This window comes from Balaenoptera acutorostrata, chromosome 2 (assembly GCF_949987535.1).
Source record: "Balaenoptera acutorostrata chromosome 2, mBalAcu1.1, whole genome shotgun sequence".
In the NCBI taxonomy this organism is placed as follows: Eukaryota; Metazoa; Chordata; class Mammalia; order Artiodactyla; family Balaenopteridae; genus Balaenoptera; species Balaenoptera acutorostrata.
Window position 1 is genome coordinate 157,487,107 of NC_080065.1, and position 26,376 is coordinate 157,513,482.

At 36.6% G+C, this 26,376-nt stretch overlaps 1 protein-coding gene across 8 annotated transcripts in view; it reads right to left on the minus strand.

Moving 5' to 3' along the window:
* FBXW11 (F-box and WD repeat domain containing 11) overlaps positions 1-26,376 on the minus strand; it is a 131,412-nt gene that overhangs the window by 75,128 nt on the left and 29,908 nt on the right. For 5 of the 8 annotated variants that reach the window (XM_057540283.1, XM_007171360.3, XM_028163769.2 and 2 more), the window contains one exon: positions 19,486-19,587. The exons of the other annotated variants lie outside the window; for them this stretch is intronic. In XM_057540283.1, coding sequence (XP_057396266.1) covers positions 19,486-19,587 — 102 coding nt within the window. The remainder of the gene's footprint in view (positions 1-19,485; positions 19,588-26,376) is intronic. 8 annotated transcript variants of the gene reach the window in all.

The following is a 26,376-nucleotide window of genomic DNA, read 5'->3' on the forward strand; positions in this document are numbered from 1 at the left end:
ACTCAAGAAGGAAAACATACCAAAAGCAGAAAGAAATGAAACAAGATTTAACTCAGGAAAGAAATAAAATCAAGATTATAATAGAAATGAAAGTAAATTACAATGCCCCCAAATGATAAATTCAAATGAAAAATGTAATAATAGGCATTAAAGAAAAGCAGGATAATAATCTAAGAGAATGAAAGTGAGATAAAGAAAGAAACAAAACAGGACAGAGAAGTAGCTGAAATGGAAGAAAAAGAGGAAACCTTTCAGGGACAGACCCCCTCCCCAATATCCTCTGCTTTAGCTTCTCTCTGAAGTACCTAGATACTAGTATCATTTCCTGAGCTGTCTTACAGATGTTAAAACGCCCACCAAATGGAAAACATTAACTACTTGCTGACCATGAGCACACAGCCCCCACAGGCCTACTAGAGGCTAAGAACTGATAATGTTCACCCCTGTGACACGGCCCTGTTACCGCACCATCAACCAAAGAACTATGCATGAGCTGACCACATACCCTGGGACTCCTCTCCCTCACCTTGCCTTAAAAGGGTTTTCCTGAAACCCACTGGGGAGTTCAGGTGTTTTGAGTACTAGCTGTCCTGGACTCCTTGCTTGGTGCCCTGCAATAAACGCTGCACTTTCTTTCACCATAACCTGGTGTCAACAGACTGGCTTTACTGCGTGCAGGTGGGTGGACCCAAGTTTGGTTGGTAACACTATAATTCAAGAAAACTTTCCAGAAATAAAAGGAAATCTGAACTGCATATTAACAGGGTCTCCAGATACTAGGGAAAATTGGCCCACAGCATTAAACTCCTAGAGATACCCTAGTAAAATTATTAGACTTTAAGATAAAGAAAAAATTTCTCAGTCTCCAGTCCAAAAATTTTTTTAAATTAAAAGAAAACTTACAAGAGAAAGAGCATGAATTAGACTGGCATCAAATATCTTAAAAACAATGTACCAAGCAACACATCAGTGGAACAGCATTTTCCAAAAAAAGTAGAAAAGAAAGTGTAAGATAAAGATTTTCTAACCAAAGACAATAGGAAAATAGTTTTAAACAGGTAACAGGTCAGGGAATTCTGTATCCTTGAGCAACCAAGAGATGACTCAGAAAACTTTAGCAAAAAGATTAATGGTAAACATTTTAAAATAATTACAGTATGGATATAAGAATAAAACAAAGATGAAGATGATGAGGGCTGAAGAATATGTGATACATTCTGAAAAGTAGAAATAATGCAGCTTAAAAGGAGAAGGGATCAGAAGAGGAAAGAACAAGTCCTGACTGTTGTACAGTGAACAGGTGGCAGTTAAAGAATTCCATTAAAAAGGATAAACTTGTTAATAAAATATTAAATAAAATCCCAAGAATTACAAGCATTTTAAAAGTTGTAAGTAAAGGGTAATCAATAGAACAAAAATATACACCTTTCTAAGTTTAAATAGAAATTTCAAAAATAAAAGAGCAAAGAAAACAACACATCATGAGAAGAAACTAAAAGATATGCAAAGAGACATGGATTAAAAATACACTAATACACACTACTCCCAATACAAAGCAGATCAAGAGGACCAAAAAATAAAGTTCAGAAGAATAAACATAATCAAGAAGGCAAATATTAGAGAGATCAAACCTTACACCCTATAAATAGACTAATCTGTTTTTCAAGCACACATGAAATATTTATGAAGACTCATCATATATCTGATCACAAAGAAATAAGTTCTACAAAAGAAAAAAAATCAGATAATAATAGCCTCTGATCAAAAAGATATAAAACAAGAAATAACTCCCCCCAGAAGAAATGTTTTCTTTCAAAATCAATGCTATGAAGCAATTTATGAAGCTTCTGGCCTACACATGCTTTGAAGATTTGGTAGAATTGCCCTGTGAAACCATGTTGGTCTGATGCATTTTTGTGGCTTGGTTCTTTGATAAGTTTCTCTATTCTTTTCTTCAAAACTAGTTCTTGGATAAGACAACTCAACATTATAAAGATAACAGTTCACCCTAATTTATAATTTTAAAACACCCCAGTATCACATAAAAAGCTTCTTGTGGAGCCAGACAAGTTGGTACTCAAATTCATGTGGAAAAACTTATAAGAATACTCAGAAAACAACATGCAAAAAGAAAAGCTACAAGGTGCGATTAGCCCCACCAGACATTTAAACATACTGTAAGTCTCTCTAGTTAAAAACAAGGTTCTTTTATGGCATATGCATAGATAATTACCCTGATGTAGGGGTCAGCAAGCTTCTGTAAAGGGTGAGAGGTGAATATTTCAAGCTTTGCAAGCCTCACAGTTTCTGTCACAACTACTTGACTCTTCTGTTGTAGCACAAATGCAGCCATAGACGATAAGTAAATAAACGAGTGGGGCTGTGATCCAATATAACGTTACTTACAAAAATAGGGCTGGGTTTGGCCAGAGGGCCATAGTTTGCCACATCCTGGCCTAATGGAATAAAATGTTCAGAAATAGACCCAGGTACATATGGAAATTTAGTACATGATAAAAGTGGCTTCTCAGGGCTTCCCCGGTGGCGCAGTGGTTGAGAATCTGCCTGCTAATGCAGGGGACAGGGGTTCGAGCCCTGGTCTGGGAAGATCCCACATGCCGCGGAGCGGCTGGGCCCGTGAGCCACAATTACTGAGCCTGCGCGTCTGGAGCCTGTGCTCCGCAACGAGAGAGGCCACGATAGTGAGAGGCCCGCGCACCGCGATGAAGAGTGGCCCCCGCTTGCCACAACTGGAGAAAGCCCTCGCACAGAAACGAAGACCCAACACAGCCATAAATAAATAAATAAAAATTAAAAAAAAAAAAAAAGTGGCTTCTCAAATCACTGGGGAACTTCAATGTTGTGTTGGTTTCTGCTGTACAGCAAAGTGATTCAGTTATACATATGTAATGCATTCTTTTTTATATTCTTTTCCATTATGGTTTAATCATAGGATATTGAATATAGTTCCCTGTGCTATACAGTAGGACCTTGTTGTTTATGCATTCTATATTAGTTTGCATTTGCTAAACTGCAGAACTTTTTAATAAGTGCTGGGACAACTGGTAAGCCATTTGGAAAAAGATAAAATTAGAACACTGGAAAAAATATTTACAACGTATGTCACAGGTAAAAGGACTTATATACCTAAATTTTTCTTTTAAATTGAGGGGGATAAAAATTACCAAAATCCCAATAGGGAAATGAGGAAAGGACATGGACAGACTTTTTAAAAGATATAAAAACAACCCTTAAATAAGAAAAGATTGTTCAGACTTACTCATAATTAAAGAGATGCAAATTAAAGCTACACATTTCTCACCTAACACTGGCAAATATTCACAAGTATGATAAGACATTCTGTCAGTGAAAGAGTAAGGAAACAGGCACTCTCATATACTTCTGGTGGGAAGGCAAATGTGTACAACCCTTCTGGAGGAGAATTTGGCAATATCTAACAAAAATACGTAAGTAGCTTGATGTTTTCATCCGGCATTACCTTTGATCCTGTATCAACCTTTTTTTTTGTTTGTTCATTTTTGGTTTTTTGGGGGGTTCTTTTTTTGAATTTTATTTTATTTATTTTTTTTATACAGCAGGTTCTTATTAGTTATCTTTTTAATACATATTAGTGTATATATGTCAATCCCAATTTCCCAATTCATCCCTTTTGATCCAGTAACACATTTCTAGGAATTTTCCCTGAAGATACACTATAATTAAATACTATGAAAACACATATGCACAAGGTAAACATATGCACTGGAGCCCTGTTTGCAATTTTAAAAAAAACAAAAACAAAACAACCTGCATGCTCATACGTAAGATTCTAGCCGAATATACTATGGTGTATCAACACACAGTATGCAGCCTTATGCAAGAATAAGAAAGGCCTCTATGGGCTAATACAGACTAATTTTCAGGGTACATTTTTAGGTGAAAAAAGCAAAGTGCAAAATAGTATCTACCTATATACTACCCTTTGCATAAGAAATAAACAGAAATAAGAAAATATGCATGTGTGTACCTGTTCCTTAGTGCATAAAGAAACCCAGGAAGGATAAACCAGAAACTAAAAAAATTGGTTACCCAATGGAAACAGGATGGAAAGAACAGAGGAATGGGAACAGGACAGAAAGGATGACCTTTCTGTATTGTTTCTACTCTTAGAACCGCAATACATGCTTTGTATACTCAAAAAAATAAAATCAACAACGATTGGGAGAGAGAGATGGAATATCAACAGAAACAAACGAACCTAAATACATTTCAATTGAATAACATAATCATACTTAATGGTGAGGAAAAAATTAACCCAAGTGACTCTGGAACTCAGCAGTTAGAATATATAGCCAAAAACAAAAGTTAATTGTAAAGAAATATTCAGTATGGTTAGTAAATTTATTTTTCAGTGATATAGGTAAGCAATTCTAAAACTACTGAATATGCATTCTAGAACTGAGCAAGTGAGTAAATATACTGTGGAAAACAGGAGTCACTGTTTCTCACTGTTAGAGAAGGGAGTTACAAATATGAAAAGGGCTACCTTAGAAAACTAGAATGAAATCTGTAAGACTGGACTAGAACTATCACTGCGAACTCGTGGTTTTTTAATACATAGAAAAGGAGGGAGTTTTTTTCACAGAGACAAAATTATACATATATTACCTAACACTGTTGGCTGAGAGAGCCTATAGAAGCAATGACATCCCAATAGCACTAAGCACACTTACCAACCAGATCTAAATACCGTTCTTCACAAAAAGAAACCAAGACTCCTTACAGAATTGACTAATTCCAGGGCTGACTATGGGAAAATACAAGATGAGCCTGGAAAATTTTTTTTGCCCCAGAAAGCAAGAAGTGCTTAAAGAATTATGAGGACAGATCAAAAGGATACAGGACCCAGCTTGAAAAGGCATGCAATGGCCAAGCTTTGAACAATCTGACCATCAAAATACATAATCATAATAACAGATTATAACCCACTGAAAAAAATAAGAAACCACAAGTCTGTAAGTGAATAAACTGAGATTCTAATGAAAAGAGGACATTTATACAGTTTCAAAGTACCTCTCCACAAAATACTTAATTACAGAGAGAAAAAGGATAACTTTATAGTGAAGAAAGCTCCTAGATACCACCTTCCTCAAATAATCAAGATGACCACCATTAGTAACAAGAGAAATCAAAATCATGTACTACCTAATAAGATGCAAAGATAAAGAACACAGCGTCTCTTCTGTGATATTCCTTTCCAAGATGTATAAACTAAATTTAATCATAAGGAAACAGACAAACCTCCATTGACAGACATACTACAAAATAACTGATCTGTAATCTTCAAAAGTGCCAAGGTCACAGAAGTCCAGGAAAGCCTGAGAAAATGTTCCAGATTGAAAGAAACTAAAGAAGTATGACAACTAAAGGCGGCTTATCATTCTGAACTGGATACCTTTGCTACAAAGGACATTATTGGACCTTTGATGAAACTCAAGAGACTGAGGACTGGATGGTAGTAATGTATCCAATGTTAATTTACTGATTTGATTCTCATATTATGATTATGTAGAACATCCTCCTTTGTAAGAAATATACACTAAAACACTAGAGCATGACGGAGCATTCAGTCAGCTTTACTTTCACACAGCTTGAGAAACAAAAAGTTCTTAGTACTGTACTTACAATTGAGCTCAAGACTGTCTCAAAATCAATAAGAATAAATCTTTCAATGGCTGGTTTGCAATAACTAATACCCAACACTTCGAACTGTGGGATCATAACCCTAGGAAAAAATTATTGTGCTGAAATGTTTTGTGCCTTTTTCACCACCACTGTCAGATGACTTTAGTAAACATCTCAAACCAGTACTGACTGAGGACACTACAGGCTCAGTGTCTTCCCCAAGCCATTCACTACTAGTTGACAGGGATTCATCCATCCGTCTCTTTCCTGCGAACTCTACCAGATCCCTCTGGGAAATGTTTCTTCTGGCAAAGTTTTTACTTTGAAATTAATTAGGTGATGGTTTCTTCTGGTTACCATTACTCTAGTCCTTAATTTTTCATTTCCTGTTGTCTTATAGATGAAGGATTTAACATTTGCCTTTTACTCCGAAGTAAAAAAGATGGAAGCATGCTGTAATATAAGAGATTTTACAAGGACTTCAGTAAGCGACTCCTGGTTTTCTAAAGGGAGAATGGGGTAGAAAGAACCCTCCTTTACTAGGGTCAACGGTTTTCATATGCCATCTATCTGCAAAGGCTGGCAGCTGGTTCTTTGTACTACCGGGTCATAGCACAGGGCATGGCACACAGCAGGCAGGCAGTAAAAATGTACAAAATGGACGGGTGATTCTATACTTTCTGTGTTTCTGAATAACCTCATCTAAACTGAATAATCTCAATTTTGAATTCTAGTCAGAGCACCCAGGCAATTCAATAAGAAGTTGGAAAATGTCTCTCAAGTCCTCTTTTCTTGGCCAAGCATATCCAGTATTATTAGATCTTATTTTAGTAGGCCATGCCTTAGCTGACTCAACATACACTCAAACTGCTCAGAGAGGAGAGCTGCCATTTGTGAAGAGGCCTGTGAATTTAGAGTATTCTACTGGATCACACAAATCAGCCTTGTTAAATTTTTTTAGAATAATAATGTTCAATCCCAGTGAGGGTACAACGATATGCAAACCCTCTGGAAAACAATCTGACAGGATATATACAGTACATCTCCTAGGAATATATCCTAGGTAATTAAAAATGACAGCAAAGATTTATGCAAAAAGATGGAGATTCGTTTTTAATAACTAAAAGTGAAGAGTTTAAGCACCCAGAAAAATGTCAAATTATGGGCTGTTCATGAAATATGGTAATTTCAAATTATGAGAATTTTTAATGATAGGAAAACATTAACACAATAATTCTGAATAAGTGTACAAAGCATGTAAAGTAAAATAAAGCATATAAAGTTATATATATAATCATATATATATATAATTCTCAACTATGTAAAGCATATGCAAAGACTAAAAACTCAAAGACAATATGCCAAAATACTAAGAATGGCACTCCCTAAATTGAGGATTATTTCTCATTTTTCTTTCCACTTTTATCCCAACATTCTACAATATGCATGCACTACTTTTATAATCAGAAAAGATTTTTTAAGCAAAACAACAATACAATAAGCTATCTTTCAAAGAAAAATCAATTTTTACTCAAGGAACTCCCTTCAACTCACTTGAATACCTGGATTCAAAGAACTCAGAGAACTAAGTCCAAAGTAGTTCTGGCTATGACAGCAAATACCACTACCCCATATAATCCCAACAAAGCTTAGAGACAGCCATTCCTTCACACTCCAGTTTATTCTGTCTGTCCAGGAACTATTTTAGAAACAGGTGAATTTGTCATTCAGTGAACAGTAAGACATGACCCTTTTCTCATGGAACTTGGGATTCTGATGGGGGAAAAAGACAACAGACAGGAGGAAAAAAACAAACATGGAATGTAATTTCAGGCAGTGCTAAGTGCTATGAAGAAAAAATAAAGTAGGGTAAAGGAACGGAGTGAAAAGCAGGAAGCTATTTTAGATTGGGTGGCCAGAGAAGGCCTCTAAAGAAGAGATATCTGATCATGCACACTACTGGTATAACAACATAAATAGCATTCCTATTGCGTAATTGTCCTAGAAAACCCTATTTACAACTTAAAATACAGATAATCGTCTCTATGAAAATAGTTTCTACTTTAAGAGGCAATAAGGTGTATTGGAACCAGAGAGACTAGGTTTAAATCCTGGCTTTGCCACTTAGTAGGTGTGTGCCCTTAGGCAAGTCGCAAGCTTTCTTTCTCAGTTTCCTCATGTATAAAACAGACATAACAAAACCTAGTTCATAAAATTTGTTCAGAGGATTAAAAATGACAATATATGGGAAAGGGCTTAGTAATGTGTCTAGCGTTAAGTGTTAACTGTGAGTTCCCTACACACTTATGGTTCTTCCACAAAATGAGTACTATGTACTGAATGACTCTTTATGAAGAATCATTACTGAAGCATTTCATTATTGCAAGTAGACACATATCATATTTTTATCTTCCCATACCATGGACTCCAAAGTCCAAATCACCTCTGACTAAATGGTTATTAGATATTGGTGATATAAATGATATTGGCTTGATAAGACTGGTATCATTTTTACTAATGTCACACTCACCTTTTCTTTCTTCATTTGGTCATGGACTACCTCTGTTCCCAATTGTATCCCTAACTCCAAAGATTGGCCTCTTTTCATTCACAGTTGTAATGGTTAATTTGATGTGTCAGCTTGGCCACAACAAACTTGGCCAGCTGTGTGGTCAAGCATTAGTCTACATGTTGCTCTGAAGGTATTTTGTAGATGTGATTAACATTTATAATCAGTAGACTTTGAGTAAAGCAGATTACCCTCCAAAATGCAGGTGGGGCCTCATGTAGTAAGTTGAAGGCCTTAAGAGCAAAGATGCTGCCTCAAGACTGTAAAAGATAAATCTTGCCTGCGTTTCTGCTTCTCTGCCACACAAATTTCAAATTTGCCAGTCCCCACAATCAAGTGAGCCAATTCTGTAAATTATCCATCTATCCATTTATCTATCTACTACTGGTTCTGTCTCTCTGGAGAACGCTAATACACTGGTCAACCTTACGAGTTGGTCCCCCTGCTTCCTCTCTTCATTCTATTATCTATACAGCAGCCAGAGGTCCTATTAACACATTAGTCAGATAAATTACACCTCTCGTCAAAATTCTCTAATGACTTTCCATCTCATGCAGAATAAAAGCCCCAACCCTTGGGGTGCCCTACCCCCCGCCCCCACTTTCTCCATAGCACTTCTTACTACCTAAGATACCATGTGTTTCACTTATTTTCTTTCTCTTCCCACTAAAATTTAGGTTCTAAGACAGAGTGGCTTTTTGTCTATTTTGTGCACTCTTGTATTCCCAGCCCCTACAATAATCCCTGGTACACAGTAGGAGCATCATAAACATTTGTTGCTTGAAGAATAAGCAAATGAGTAAACAAAGTGTGATTTTTTTTAATGTATTCTTTGGGCTTTCCTATGTTTTCCAGTTTTCTACACTGGGCATTTATTTGTACTATCATATACTGAGAATAATATAAATTAGAATAACCATTTTGGTGGAGGATAGGTCAATGTTTTTGGGGGTTTTTTTAAAATTAATTAATTAATTTTTTAATTTTTAATTTTTGGCTGTGTTGGGTCTTTGTTGCCGCGCACGGGCTTTCTCTGGTTGCGGCAAGCAGGGGCTACTCTTCGTTGCGGTGCACAGGCTTCTCACTGCGGTGACTTCTCTTGTTGTGGAGCACGGGCTCTAGGCGCGCGGGCTTCAGTAGTTGTGGCACATGGGCTCCGTAGTTGTGGCACGCAAGCTCTAGAGCGCAGGGTCAGTAGTGTGGCACACGGGCTTAGTTTCTCCGCGGCATGTGGGATCTTCCCGGGCCAGGGCTCAAACCCTTGTCCCCAGCATTGGCAGGCAGATTCTTAACCACTGCGCCACCAGGGAAGCCCTCGGTCAATGTTTAAAAGCCTTAAGAAAGTTCATATCCTTTGACTCAGAATTTCTCCAATGAATAATACAACCTAAGAAATAAGTATAGACTAAAATTTAATAACCTTAATGTCCATCAGTAGGAGAATGATTAAATTATTGTACATCCAGACAATTAAACGCTACATAGTCATTTATTAAAAATGTAGACCTAAGTTTACTATTGTGAATCATATTGGTAAAAATGGGGTTATAATTCAGTATACATAGAGTATAAGCCTATTTATAAACTAAACTAAACAAAACATACACAAATACACACATACATAAAAATAAAATGTCAAGAAGAAAAAACAATGAATGGGCACTAAAATGAAGTGAGATTATGGCTGAATGATTAATTTCTTCTTTATACTCCTCTACTGTCCAAAATTTTTGCAGTGAAAAAGTGTTACTTTCATAAACAGAACAATAAAAATAAATCAACAGAAATACATAAAACCAGAATTCTTACAAGCAATAAAATAAAAGTCTGTAGTATGAGGTATATTGTGTCATTTTTGTTGAAAAAGTAAAAAGGCATTTTTTAATGTGGCCTGAATCCCATTTACCCACCGCCCTATCCTCAAATTACGTATACTGTTAAACCTTACTCAACATGCACACTACCTTATCCATCACGCACGCTGTTTTGGAAACCATAAATTAAAAGTGTTAGTAAAACAAGGCGTAGTTTTCATTTTCCCATAGCAGAGGCTCTCTTCCATGGAAAATATATGTGATTTCTTGAGTGCCTAAAAATATGTATATGATCAATGAAATTAATAAAGTGCTATTTCTTGAGGGCTAGTACTATGTGCCAGGCATTGTGCTATCATTAAAACTTTCTCCAAAATATGAATTTACTTGTTGCTTCAAATTCTGAGATCACCAAGTCACCCTATATTCAGAAAATATGACATGGAAATCACTAAAAAAAAAAAAAAAAAACCCAACAATTTCAATTCACAGTAAAAACAGGAAACATCACTTCTTTAGAAAAATGCTAAAATGAATCTTTCTGTTTGGCACTTTGAACTTTCAAAGCTTATCATCATTAACAGGACACTTTGAAACCAGCATTGTATGTATGAAAGACAGCATGATACACCGCGGACCATGACAAGCCTAAAGAGGTTAATAACTGATGATGATACTTGAGAAGTAAAGAAGAACAAAAGCTTGAAAGAGATTTCTGTGAGTGGGCATCATCAGATACAAGGAAATGAAACATGAGCATATGATCTCAAACCAATGGGGGAAAGCGAGATCAGTAAATAGTATGCAGAAAACAGTGTGGCCATTTAGAAAGAATGTGGATCCCTGATTCACAGCATATACCAAAATAAATTACAGAGAAACCGAAAGATTTAAATATAAAACATAAAGCCATAAACCACTAGAAGAATGGTAAAGGAAAAGAATGACTACAGATGGCCAACAGGCACATGAAAAGATGCTCAACAATGCTAATTATTAGAGAAATGCAAATCAAAACTACAATGAGGTACCACCTCACATCGGTCAGAATGGCCATCATTAAAAAGTCTACACATAACAAATGCTGGAGAGGGTGTGGAGAAAAGGGAATCCTCTTGCACTGTTGGTGGGAATGTAAGTTGGTGCAGTCACTATGGAAAACAGTATAGGAGGTTCCTCAGAAAACTAAAAATAGAGTTACCATATGATCCAGCAATCCCACTCCTGGGCATATACCTGGACAAAACTATAATTCAAACAGATACATGCACCCCTATGTTCATAGCAGCACTATTCACAATAGCCAAGACATGGAAACAACCTAAATGTCCATCGACAGATGAATGGATAAAGAAGATGTGGTACATATATACAATGGAATACTACTCAGCCATAAAGAAGAATGAAATAATGCCATTAGCAGCAACATGGATGGACATAGAGATGATCATACTAAGTGAAGTAAGTCAGAAAGAGAAAGACAAATACCATATGATATCACTTACATGTGGAACCTAAAATATGGCACAAATGAATCTATCTATGAAACAGAAACAGACTCACAGACATAGAGAACAGACTTGTGGTTATCAAGGGGGAGGGGGTTGGGGGAGGGATGGACTGAGAGTTTGAGATTGGTAGATGCAAACTATTACATACAGAATGGATAAACAACAAGGTCCTACTGTATAGCACAGGGAACTATATGTTCAATATCTTGGGATAAACCATAATGTAAAAGAATATAAAAAAGAATGTATAAATGTGTATAACTGAGTCACTGTGCTGTACAGCAGAAATTAACACATTATAAATCAACTGTACTTCAATAAAAAATACATTAAAAAAAGAAAAAAGAATAAGTATGATTATATAAAGAGTAAAAATTTCTTTCAAAACCTTGTTCAAAGCACAAAGCATTATAAACAAAACTGAAAGGCAAATGTAAAACTAGAGAAAACACTTGCAATAAATGACAGAGTTACTGTATTTAATATATAAAGAATTCCTACAACTAAGATTTTTTTTTAAAAAGTCATTTTAGAAAAATGGAGAAAAGGTATGAGGAGGTAACTCATAAAACAAGAAGTAGAAATGGCCAATAAATAAATATGTATTTTAACATTTTCATTTATCAGAATGGCAAAAAAATACAAAATTAAATTATCCAATGCCAGCTAAGGCATATAAAAAGGGAATCTCTCATCCGCTGCTTTTAGGAGTATAATCTGAGCCAGCCTGTCAAAAGTACAATTTAGCAACCTTAAGTGTTTCAATGTGCACATTCTTTCACCTAAAGAAATAATCACAGAAGTATACAAACACTTAGCTACAGTGATGTTCTTCTCAACATGGATGTCTCAAAAATTGGAAGCAGTCTTGACAAGGAAGGGAAGGTTTCTTAAAATCAGTAATATATATATTAAATGGAATATTACGCAGTGATTTTTAAATGATGGTAGAAAGTCTTAATTTATCATGTTACTATTTGTCACTTTTTATTATTAGTTTAAATTGGAACAAGTATAGGTTATTTTTAATAATATTTTTAAAGTAAACCTTAAACATTTTTAAATGATATCCAGAGCTTATAGAAATAAACTAGATTATAAACTGGTTCACCCTCCATGAAAATGATTTAGCCTCACCTATCAAAATAAATCACTGCCCGTTTTGTAACAAATCACTGAGCTATATAGTTAAGATTTCTGTACTTTCTACACATATATTATAATTCAAAGAAGAAAAAAAAAATGTACTCCTCGCCCTCACTGCCCCCAAATCTATGGATGATAAAAGTTGGTGAAATTTCCACTGGTGAAAGAGTCAGACTTTACAAAACCTGGGGACATGTCTGCAATATGACAGTAAGTAAATAAAGAGGGAAAATCCCAGTAATTGTTGGCTACATCATCATCCTATGAACAAAAAACCAAAACATGCAACGGTAGACAACATTAACTGTTAACATTTGTTGCGGGGGGGATGGAAAGGAGAGATTATTACTTTTCTGTATACAGACAATTTAATAATAAAACACTGATACTCCTTGACCAAGCAACTGTGCTTCTAGGAATTTATTCTACAGACATAATCATGCAAGCCTAAAGGTATATGTTCACTGAAATTAGCAAAGTGCCATAACAGAAAAAAAACTGAAGCCTAAAGTTCCATTAATAGGGAATGGGATATACACATATTTTTAAATGATAAAGCCAATATGATGAAATATTATTGCATCCATAAAAAAGAACAGGGTTTATATGATTTTACATGCTGATATGGAAAGATGGGCAATGTATCTTACTAATTGAAAAAGTTATTAATTGAAAAATAATATGTATAATATGGTTCTATTTCTATTTTTTTAAGTTTCTGTCTAAAGGATAATGGGAAACTCAGAAGTGATACTTTGGGAAGTGAGACCTGGGTTCAAAGGAAACTTTACGTGTCTTTTATAATCTTCGGCACCATTTGTACTATTTTTTTATTCTTTGAAACTTTTTTATATTTTTTTTTCACTGACATAAAACAGTGATTTGTCAAACTCCTTTTTTTTAAAGCTATCTTAGATTTGTTTTAAAATGCCCCAGAAAAAAACAAAGTTCAAGAAAGAGAAAGTTGGACTAAGAATAGCATAATTTTGAAAACTGTTCAAGGCTGAGTTGAATGGATCGCTTTACTTTTTTGTGTGTTTAGAAATTTCCATAGAATTTTTCACATAAAATCTTACTAAGAGATTTGCTATATAATACAGATAAATCCAGAGCTATTCCAGGTGAGTAAGTGAGAGAGGCATTATCCTTCTAGTGACTCCAAAGTCACACTCTGCGGTTCCATGGGACATTAAAACACCATTCTTATAACCATTTTCATCACCACAATAACAAAGAGAACCTGCACAATTTGATGAATTCCTCCCTGCCCAATAGGCAGAAGGAAGACAGACCTTAAAACAGCAACAACTGTTCTCTCTGGGTGGTGAGGTTACCAATGGATTCTTTTTTTTTTTCCTTAAAAAACTATATTTGTAAATTTTCTTATACAGGGAAAAAAAATGTGTTTCTTAACGATCATAAAATACTACACTCTACCACTGAAAGGTTACTCCACACCTTCACATTATTGGCCCTAGAGTGCAACAGAATAATGAACAAGAAATAATAAATCCCCAACGCTCATTAAAAAAAAGACAGAGACATTGAGTTGGAACAGCCATGTGTGACCTTAGGAGACAGCCCTGAACAAAACAAGAACACCTGACAGCAGGGGCCATATCATATCATATGCCCAGTCTTTTATCTTATTCTTATCTTGCCCTGGACTCTAAGACTGGAATTCCCTCTTCTTGAATAGGGAACCAGGGGCAAGCAATGAAAGAAATGGATTTTCATCCCTCAACAGCAAGCAACTGGTAAGGTGAAGCTGTTATCTCCCCTCTATCTCAGACAGACAGATATAACTATCTCCATGTAAAGGATGAGGAAACCGTGGGTCAGGAAAATTAAGTAACTTGCCTAGTGTCACAAAGCTATTAAGCATCAGGCAGAAGACTAGAATTGAAGTTTGTCTTCTCCAGAATCAGGATTCTTTCTACCAAGCTATCTCCCTTCTCTAAAAAATATTCTCTTACGTTGGTAGTTGTTAAGTTCCAACTGTAGTGTTCTCAAACCAGTGTGTCTCACTATATATATTGAAAAGAAAAGAAACAAGAAAGGCAAATGTCAAGAAGTTCTATTAATAACTGCCCAACACTATCCACAATGGAGCTAGACGAGAGGCACTAAAACTTGATTCACATGACCTCTGCTGTCATTTCAAGCAATCAGTCCAACTCTTTAAAAAAGCTTATCACTAACACTCTTCCCAACTGAGAGCTTGCAAATGGCATTCCCAAGAAAACTTGTCAGTTCACTACATGGAACCTCTACATTCCAGGTGCATTAGCTTTCAACTTTTTAATGTTAAAAATAAAGAGGAGGAACTTCCCTGGTGGCGCAGTGGTTAAGAATCCGCCTGCCAATACAGGGGACACAGGTTCGAGCCCTGGTCCGGGAAGATCCCACATGCCGCGGAGCAACTAAGCTCGTGCGCCACAACTACTGGGCCTGTGCTCTAGACCCTGCGAGCCACAACTACTGAGCCTGTGTGCCACAACTACTGAAGCCCACGTACTCTAGGGTCCATGCTCCACAACAAGAGAAGCCACCGCAATGAGAAGCCCGCACACCACAATGAAGAGTAGCTCCCACTCGTCGCAACTAGAGAAAGCCCGCGAGCAGCAACGAAGACCCAACACAGCCATAAATAGATAGACAGACAGACAGATAGATAAATGTATTTTAAAAGTAAATAAATAAATAAAGGGTAATTGTTTCTACCCAAAAATGGCAGTTGCCAGGTTAAGGTCACTATAGCATGGTGACCAGAACACTGGCTTTGCAGTTATCCATCCAGACTTAGGTTCATAACTTAGTTCTGCTACTTAAATAAATGTGTAACCTTAGGCAAGTCAATTCAATTCCATAACTTCATATACAAAGAAGCCAAGATAGATAACTTCTCCATAAAGGATTAAATGAGATAACCTAGTACCTAGGGCCCAACACTTAAAAAGAAGGTGGAAAATAAATGATACATATATATAAATAATACATATATAGTCATATATATATGATACCTATATGATAATTATATTATCATATATATGATACATACATACATGGTCTGAACTCTTGATTATATGATGTAACAATCAACTGGTTGAATCTGGTTATCTGAACCAACTAAAATATTGATTCAGTTCAGCTTAGTTCAGAGACAACAAGATATTCTATTTCAACTGTTCTAAAAAATGTTGAGGGTTAGTCCTAGTTCAAAGTGTTTCACTTTTTTTTTTATTTTGGCTGCACTGGGTCTTCATTGCTGTACACGGGTTTTCTCTAGTTGCGGCGAGCGGGGGCTACTCTTCATTGCGGTGGCTTCTCTTGGTGTGGAGCAGGGGCTCTAGGCGTGCAGGCTTTGGTAGTTGTAGCTCACGAGCTCCAGAGTGCAGGCTCAGTAGTTGTGGTGCATGGGCTTAGTTGCTCCGCGGCTTGTGGGATCTTCCCGGACTAGGGCTCAAACCCGTGTCCCCTGCATTGGTAGGCGGATTCTTAACCACTGTGCCACCAGGGAAGCCCAAAGTGTTTCACATTTTTAAATAGTATGTATGTATGTGTGTGTATATTTCCATGTATGTGTGTGTGTGTGTGTGTGTGTGTGTATGTGGCTAACTTCAGAATTTCATCTCTCACACACACACACACATACAGGGACTTCATTTGTGGTTCAGTCTAGATTTTTGTTCACAGGTCTGCTTACTACAATGGGTTCCTTGAGAACAGGGAACAAGTCTGTATTGCTCATCTTTTTATATACCCAGCACCAGTACAGGCCCTGGCACATACCAACTATTCAGTAAATATTCATGGAATTGAATTTTCAGAAAAGCCACTCAGGAAACTCGCTAGCTTTAGGATTCAGGAGGGCTCAGCTTGGCAAAGGGAATGCAATTTCCCCCACTATAGATATTTGGCAGGTTTTCTTTTTTTATTTTCAGATAATGACTAAACAAGCCACACACTGGATATCGCAATAGTAAAGTTTTCACAAACAAAACTAAAATGGAAAACTCTAGAAATAGAAGCATTCCAGTGTAGAGGAAAGAAAACCAATTTTGGAATCATGCAAATCTTGGGTTCAAATGCTAGCTCCACCACTTCACAGATATGTAAAGATTAACTTGGGTCCAATTACACATATCACCTCTGAGACCCAGTTTCTACATCTGAAAAAATGGGAATAATAATACCTATCTCATAGGGTTGTCACAAAGCTAATATATGTGAAGCCCCAAGTACAATTGGTGGTGATTTTTTTTAACAGTTTTATTGAGGTGAATGAGTGATTTTAATTTTTTAAGTCTTTACTATTCCTTTTCCCCTCTCACAGGTGGCAGAAACTATGCCTAAAGGGAACTACAGTACTATCTTTACTCCTGCTTTTCAGAAGGTACACTAATTCAGCCATATATCAACAGATAGGCTAACTGGCTAAAGATGCAACTGTTCATGGGTCCAATGTGGTAATTTTAAGGGAGGCCCTTTCATGCAACTCCAGAGCCCCAGCAAAGTCAACCAGGCCCTTTGGGTAGCCTGTTCCTTCTCTTCTTAATATGGGCTTGCTGAGAGGCATGCAATGTGAAGCAAAAGTCATCTTTGTGATAAACCTAAGATGTAGCAAATAAACAAAAGGCATTCTTTGAAAAAGCTCATACCCAAATTAAATTTTAATCACTAAGTTTTAGCACTTGTTTGGATACTGGAGGTAGAAAGGAGAAACACTAGTGTTAAAATAATATGTAAAACCAAGGGGGAGAGAGAAAGGAAGTCTTCCGGGTTCATATACATATGTTTACTTTCCATTCACAAATGGAACAAAACAGAGTAATGATTTGCTAATTCCAATCAGCTGAGTACATATTTCACTTTACTGTGCTGCATACTCTATCATAAACTAAAGAAAATAAAAACCTAAGTAAATAAAACTCCCTAATACACCTCTGAAGACAATATTTGTTCCATTCACATTTCAGTGAATATCATTCAATATTTCACCTTATTTCAAGGTCCAATCAAGGCAAAGTTTACATTTTTTCTCTTAAATGATTTTCACTGGGAGGGATGAGTCAAAGAACTTTTAACACATTTGGGTTTCCATTTTCAACAAGGTAGGAACCCATATTTCCTCCCACTCACCCCACCTCCAGAGAATTCACAATACTGTTACTAAAATATATTGAATAATGCCTTCCATCGGTCAATTACTTTTAACTGAATGCAATAAAAATAATCTGCACATCCAGACCTCATTAACAGCTACAATTCTTCGCCTGCTAAATTTCTGGAAAAAAAAACTAGAGCAGTCCACTAAAAAGCAAACTGTAACATTCAAGTAAGCATCTTCAGAGAAATAGAGACAAAGATGTACACTATTACTATAATGCAAATATCCATTATTTAGCACCAAGGAGAGCACATGCAATAATGTCTGCTATTTCAAGAACATTTTTGTTAAAGGTACATCACATGCAGGGAAGTCGCTTTTCCAAGGATAAACATACATAACCCTGCAGCATCGCTGAAACACCCAATCCCTGGACCCTAAGAGTTGTAACCCAACTTTTTATACTGACCCTAAGACAGCTGGATCTTACATTAAATTCACTCTCTAGTTAACTGTGTTAGTGAGGTTCCAGCACAGTTTTCTAAAGAAAGCAATCTGAATCAATAACCACACCAATGCTGCTCAGAATGTTTGCTCATAAGTAAATAAAAAGCATGATCCCAATATGAAGGAAATTTTTCTCCTTCCTGGCCCCCCCAGCTCCATTTAAAGACTGTAAACATGAATAGAAAGATAACCTTGAGAACAGTAAAGTCACCCATACCATCAATAATATCCCTCTAATTCATTTCCTGATTCTACAGTGTTTTCCTAAAACAGGGTAGTCTCAACAGGATGCCAGGAATTCAATATTGCTTTTTAAAGATATATCAAACTGTCTGGAATATACAGTGATGAAAACTGAATACTGCTACTGAAACCATACTAAATTAAATACATGCTTTCTCTAAACAGAGCTTCCCCAATAAAGTCACAATGTTTTCTGCCTTGGCTCTCTTACAATCCATCCCAACAGTGAGGTCAGTCCAGCTGCACTCCTGCTAATAGCTTTTTTCTGGAGCAACCCCTCCCACACCCCAAAAGAGTTTTACTTTTATCTGTGGAATTCTCTGCCAGCCTCGGCCTGGAAAACTGGGTGTACCCTAAGGACAGGTGTGGGAGGTGGCCCAAACTGATAGTTATTGCCAGCATAAAGCCGTGATCTTTATAAGCTTCAATTTGAGGCTTTGTACCATTAGTGATTCTTTCTCCACTCCTTTATGGAAGGAGGGAGAGAAAGCAAGCCAAAAAGATGAGTTTCAAAATAGAAAAATCACCACTTGAATTATGAAATCCTCCCAACTCAACAAAGAACTGTTGAAAGTAGCCAAATGGAAAATGTCAAGGTTGTTTGGGTACATGCACAGCTATTAAACATGAGAATCACAGCTTCAAGGTGGGGGTTGGGGGGATAAAAAGCAGGAGCAGAAAAAGAGGAGCAGAACAGGGCCCAGCCAAAGACCCATTTGCTCAGAAGGGCCCCTCCTGGCATGAACTCCTCCATGTGGGGCACCCAGGCTGGAGGAAAGCAGAGGGTTACACAGAACATTTAGCAGACTTAACATTGGATTAAACACACTACTGCAAGTTTCAACAAATGTTCATGGTATACGTAAAAAACACATTTACAACAAGAAAGAAGAGAGGCACCTGGAGACATCTGACACTGGGCATGCTCTGCAGGCAACTCAGTGCGCACATGCTCTCTACCAGGTTGGCGCAGCCTAGCCACAAAGACCTTGGCACAGAACACTGCAGGATGACAAAAAGGAAGGAAGAGAAGAAGCAGTTAGAGGCCGCAACAAATCACTCCTTCACACAGGCAACTTGAATGTTAGTTGGGCAGGGGGTGCACCCTTGGCAGCTTGGAGGTCAGGGGTGGTAGTCCAACAAAACTTAAATGAAACCTTGGGAGAGGGCCCACTTTCTGTCCTACGGAAAGGAGGTTTCTGCTGCCAACCACTAACTCCTCAGGATACAGTGAACAGAATCAAGAGGGAGAGAAAGAATGTTTAAATGAAAACCACTAAAGGGAACTGTAAAGTTTGAGTGCAAAACAAGATTATGGTGAGATTGTCACTCTAACTTCATAAAAGTAATGGTTTTTGGTCTATGTCATGTAATTATAATTGCTATCATTACATCACCTACCATGTGCCAGGCACTTTAAATGTGTTCTCTAATTCCCACACCACAGTGTCAGGAAACTGAGGCTCAGAGGTTAGTCATTTGCACAAGGACAAACAGCAAAAGAGGGGAGAGTCAGAATTTCAAACCTTGATGGCTGCTATTAAAGCCCACATTCATTCCACAAGACTATGATGCCTCTATTATCATTGATCACCTGAAATTTTATCATCTGCGTACACTTTTGCACATCCCTAAATAAAATTACAGGAGACCTAGAGACATAAGGCAAAGAGAACAAGAAAGATAAGCGATAGATTGACTGATAGATACAGGAAATAAAAGAGCTGATAAAAACGCATCTGATTTTGAGTGTCATCCACATCTCTGCCTTCCCAAAGGAAAACACTTTAGAATAATCATGATTTTCATTTTGGACTTTGCTTACAAAGTTCATTTGACACAAGTAAGAATTAAAAGCTTCTTTCATTTACCCATTCCCATTCCTCTTTCAAGAGCTTGCTGGTTTTAAGGGAATTAAGAAAAAAAGTAAAATATAAACATATGCATTATGGCTAGTATTTTTAAACCATTAGATTATTTATGGTATTCAATAAGTACTTTTTCAGACCTAAGGTCAATTAACTTACTCTGGCAAAATCAATAATCATGCCAAAAAAAAAAAAAACCAAACCTGAAGGTGGGTGTTTGGGTTCAACCAAAATACTGCAGAAGCCTCAGACCCAACCTCATAAACTTGTTTATTCTAGCTATAATTAGGATGGTTAAATATACTCACTTTCCTGGGACAGTCCAGGTTTACACTGGTCCCAGCATAACTTTCACTCTCAAAGTATTCTGGTTTGGTAGATAAATTCTATGGTTACCCCAACTATAATATAAACAAAGTCCACTATGCTTGAAATCAGATAGACCTGATTCCTTCCTATCCAGCATCTGTACTTTCTAGTTATATCTCACCTATAATGTAACTAGAGTATTGAGATTATTTAGAAAAGGTATTTAAAGAATACAAAACCAGAAGACTCAAATGGAATAAAAAAACTGAGCAGGTTTTTGGTAACAATGAACATGCCATACATTTCCAATAGTGTGCTTTCATTTCAAAGCTTCCCATAGCCAATATAGTAAAGTATATCACTAATACTCCAGTCACACATATTCTGCCACTCCAACACTTTCATAGAGTGCCATAAAAGATGCTGAATAAATGTTTGTATAATATAATGAAAATAGCTGCCATTTATCAAGCTCTTGTTATATGCTAGACAGCTGACATAGTAAACCCTCACAAAAACCCTTGTAAGACAAGTATTATTCCATTTTACAGATGAGGAAACCAAAGATCAGGAAAGGAGAGCTTGATTTGTTGAAACAGCAACTTGTCCAAGGTACAAGAAAACAAGGGCTAATTGATGGCAGAATTAGGACTAGAAGTTAATCCTGTCTGACTTTAAGCAAACATGTTTTCTTTTTACTACAACAAACTCTCTCTATCCAGAGATACCTAGCAAAATGTTTAGGGCAGAGAAAAGGCCCAAACACATTACGTATGTATACACAGATTACACACATTATTTAATTTAAATAAACTTCCAACATCCTCATAGCTCAAGTTAAGTTTCTTTTTTGGAATCTTTGTAGTTATCCAAATCACAGAATCACTCAGATCTGAGAATAGAGTTTAAGGATTATACTTGTATTCAGCAACTAATACCAAATTAACACCAAAGCTCATGTGCAAATCAATTTTCATTTATTCACTAAAAACAGATTCCCTCTGCAAGGTTTAACATGTATTTGCCTCAAAGGGTAAAAACCATGAAGGCATAACGTACTGTACCCTGATTAGATTCTGCTAATAACTTGAGATCCAGAACTTAAAAAAAAAAAAAAAAAAAAAGGACCAATTTTCATATTCAATAAATCAAAGAATCATAGACTGTGAAAACTGGAAGACCAATTAGTTCAAACTTCCACCCCTGATTTCAGAAGTGAAGAAACTAAAGCCCAAAGAAGAAAAGTAATGATCTTCCCAAGGCTTCCTAATCATCTAATGATCAAATTAATACTTATAAGAATATGGAAAACAACATAAAGAAAAACTTCTAAGAACTTAATTTCAAAATATTAAACGTTTATTACAAGTATTTTTTAAAACTTAATATTGAACCTGTATAGCCAGAAAAAGATTTTTAAAGGACCCTTCGAGGGTCCAGTTTCCAAGAACTTATCTTTATAACATCCATGGAAGATACTTCGGGGTAAAGAGAGTGATGCCAGTGTTCATAACAAGTATTAGAACTGCCCTACTTTCACACTCAATTACCCTGAAGCTAAACAACCAAGCACAGTGCTGAAAAATAGTCTTTACTCAATAGAAAATGCCACTCTAGGAAATTCATCCATCTTTTAATAAAGTCTATACCTGCTCATCTAAATAAGGCTCCTCTTAGGTCTAATGGTCCAAGAGGACATTGATCTAATTTGAAAATAATGGCTAAACATAAAAGTTCCATATTTATCAACCTAAGAGCATTAAAATACAGCTCTGACCACAAGCAGTAATTGATTCTTAAAGCTGCTAATTTTAAACTTTGGGACCTGGTTGAAAATCCATGTTGACTATTGTGGAATAACTATTATCCATCACTCTTTAACTGAATAATGTAAAGATTTCTTCATATAAGCTATAATCACAGTGCAGACTATTATCTCTCTTTCTTTTTTTTTTTTTTTTAAGCTAACAGTGGTCTATCTTTAAACTTCTGGAACACTATCTCATTGTTAAAATATGTCTGAAGAATTTACCCTGATACCATGGGTATTTACCAATTTTAACAAACACTTATTGACCTACGTATTAAGCTAACAACAATACAAACTAAGCCTCTTTCCTCTTGAGACTTCAGCCTGGAGCTCAAGAGAAACCCAGAGGGATCACAATGGGGATGCTTAAGAGAGGCCTTTCAGGGGTAGAAAACCCCTAAGAAATGTTTGTTTTAATTTCACATTTAGCTACTTGTAATGACCAATATTCTAATTTAGGGTTGTTCACAGAGAACAGGAAATGATTCACATGGGATTCTAACATTAACAGCAAATACCCAATTAGACTGATTATATTTGTATGTTCTATAGCCAAAGAAAATAACATTAATCAAGGAAACTGATAGTGTTTATTAATTTTGTCATACCCACTGTATAATCAAAAACCAAAATCAGGGCCACCATGCTGAGAAACACTATAAGACAAAAAGAATAATAGCTTTTGGCATTTTTCAAAAGCAAAAAGTTATTAAAAGAGGTAGGAGGGAAATGTCCTAGGCTCTCTTCCTATTGCCATAGGAACCACAAATCAAAAGGGAAAAGTGGCTGCAAGCACCTTGCCTCTGATTGGCTAGCTTTAAGAAGAACTCACAAAAGCTAACTTTGGTCTGTGTCTAGATGGAATTGTTTTGAATATCTTGCCCTGATTCCTTCTCAAAGAGGCAATTCTTTTAAAAGCTACTCAAAGAGGTATTTTATGTTAATCGTCTCTCTAATGTCACTCTGATTTAGAAATATGCCCTATAAATCCCAATTTTTTTCTTTCCACAGAACCATTACCAGCTTCTTCTATCATCACGATTGAGATAAACAAGTTGAGGGGCTTAAATACTATTCCATTCAACAAAAAACTTACCTGACCTTATATCTGCAGACAGAAACGCAATGAAGACATTCTCTCTCTCCTCCAGCAGCTTACAGGAGGGAATTTTGAGAATGTGCCATGTAAATACACACACACACACACACACACACACACACACAGTCTTAACACACCCAAAGGAGGAAAATGCCTGAACTAAGCCATAAAGGATGAGTAGGAGGCAGCCAAGGGAAAAAGAGAGAGAGACACATTTCCGGCAAAATAAACAGCATTAAGCAAAGCCAAATAGCTAAGAAATGGCAGTCCTATTCAAGTATCTGCAATTAATTTAGCATGACTAAAGTATTTAAGTGTGAGATGAGGAAAGCCTGATAAAGAGGGGCCAAATCACAGAGGACTCCCCTATACCATTCTATCGAACTTGAGACTTCATCCTGCAGGAAAACAGCTCTTAGGCTGCGTGCTATAGCTCACCAGTAAACAGCCAGTCCTTCCCAGGTGTGTGGTCCAATTTTTTATCAACGTGTATGAGATTTTTTTTTTTCCCTGCAATTCAGTATACCTACTGCTTCAACAATATGTGTCAGAGAAACAGAAGCAGGTCATGCAACACACTGGCAAGTGTGGGGGTAAGGTTCTTAGACTAAGAGGTAGGAGATAAAGCATAATATCAAGCCAAAGCCAAGCCAATTCAAGCAAGCATCAAAGAAAGATGCTGTTCTCTAGAACATGTGGGGAACATTTGCCACATTCAAGAATAGAGAAAAAAGAAGTTGGCTCAATAGTAACCCAATGATAAAGAAAGGAAGTAAACAGTATACAAAAACTGTATATGTTTTTATAAATATTGTGAAATCAGCGTGTTTAGAATGGTTTAAGTCCTTCAAATGAGACATGAAAAACTTTAACATTCAAACCATTGCTAGAGACAATGATGAGACAACTATTAAACTTTTAAGCAGAGGAATGACCTTTGGCAGCTGGAGTGAAGCATAACATTAAAGAGAAGTTAGAAAGATAAGTCTATTAGAGAGCCTAAAGACAGCCCCTCATTTTTATTTTACAACTAATGCAAATTTCTTTCAGCTGGGCTACAAAGAGTAGAAACAAGGGCCAACACTTACCTTTGGAAGTACATGTCTAAAGTCAATTTTTTTCCAATAAAACTCCCACCATAATACAAAGAGTGCCATGATAATGAAATGGGAGCTACCAAATACAGAAGGAATGAGAGAAAAGATCTATTTCATAGTAATCACTTGGTGATAACACGCTCTCCACTGGGAATCTCTATCCAGGAGTGGGGATTTGGTCCTGAAGAATGATACAGTAGGTGGGCTCAAGGAGATTATGAAACTCCAGCCCTCTAAACCTAGATGTGAAAGCTACAGAGTATCCATTCAGTTTCTGCTGGAGGCTGCCCTCATCTCAAAGCAAATAAAGCAAGAATTAAAGTTAATCCAAATTAGGAACTATCCTATTGTGTCTGAATTCTCAGACTGTTGCTTTTCAAGAAGCTGCAGTAGTTGTAATGAAAACAGGGCCACAAAGCTTTTAAAAGTGTCTTCTAAGAGTCACAATGTCGGTTTCTGCTCTTATAATGTTTGATGGCAGCCTACAAGAAATAGCAAACTCTCACCAAATAATTGTATTGTTTTTAAAACTAAGAACCATAATAATCAGGTTGTAGAATTATAAATTCTACAACCTGATTAACTTTTGTTAATTCATAGTTTAAAGCTATTTTCCAAAGTGTTTTAAAGAACTGAACACTGGTCCATGCCTCAATGTGTGAAAGGCTTTCATCTCCTTATAATGGTATTTTATTATAACAGAATTTGACAGTAACCATGTGACATGTAACCAAGAACGTTAATGCTTTAATTCTTAGCAACTGTACTGTAGAACTACATATTTATGGATAAGGCACCACAGGGTATTTTCAGGCTGGGATATATGTTAAAGGAAGAAAAGGGAATGGGGAGAAGGAGGCAGTGGAATGAGAAAAGAAAAAAGGATAAGAATGAGGAAAACTGAAATTTACTTTCTGCCAAGTTTTAGAGATGCAAACCCAACCAAATTGTAGTGGAATCAGGATTCAAAGCCAGAGCCAAAACTTTCCTTAGATCCTACTACTAAAAACAAAACAAAAAACCCAAAACTTTCAATGTCCAAATATCTCATCTTATATGATTATCTAAAATAAGATACCAGAACCCAAAACTAAAATGGATCTTCAGTTTTCTTTGGTAGAGGGATGAAGGGTAATTTTTCTTTTCTTTTCTTTCTTACTTATTTATTTATTTATTTATTTATTTATGGCTGTGTTGGGTCTTTGTTTCTGTGCGAGGGCTTTCTCTAGTTGTGGCAAGCAGGGGCCACTCTTCATCGCAGTGAGCGGGCCTCTCACTATCGCAGCCTCTCTTGTTGCGGAGCACAGGCTCCAGACGCGCAGGCTCAGCAATTGTGGCTCACAGGCCTAGTCACTCCGCGGCGTGTGGGATCCTCCCAGACCAGGGCTCGAACCCGCGTCCCCTGCATTGGCAGGCAGATTCTCAACCACTGCACCACCAGGGAAGCCCTCTAATTTTTCTTTTATAATTTCTATTCATCCATATTTTCTAATTTTTCTCCAATGAACATCTAGTACTTATAATAATATTTTAATACTACATTGTATAATTTTAAGTGATGCTTTATTTTTGTTTAATTATATAACTAGTTACATAAGTTGTTATAAG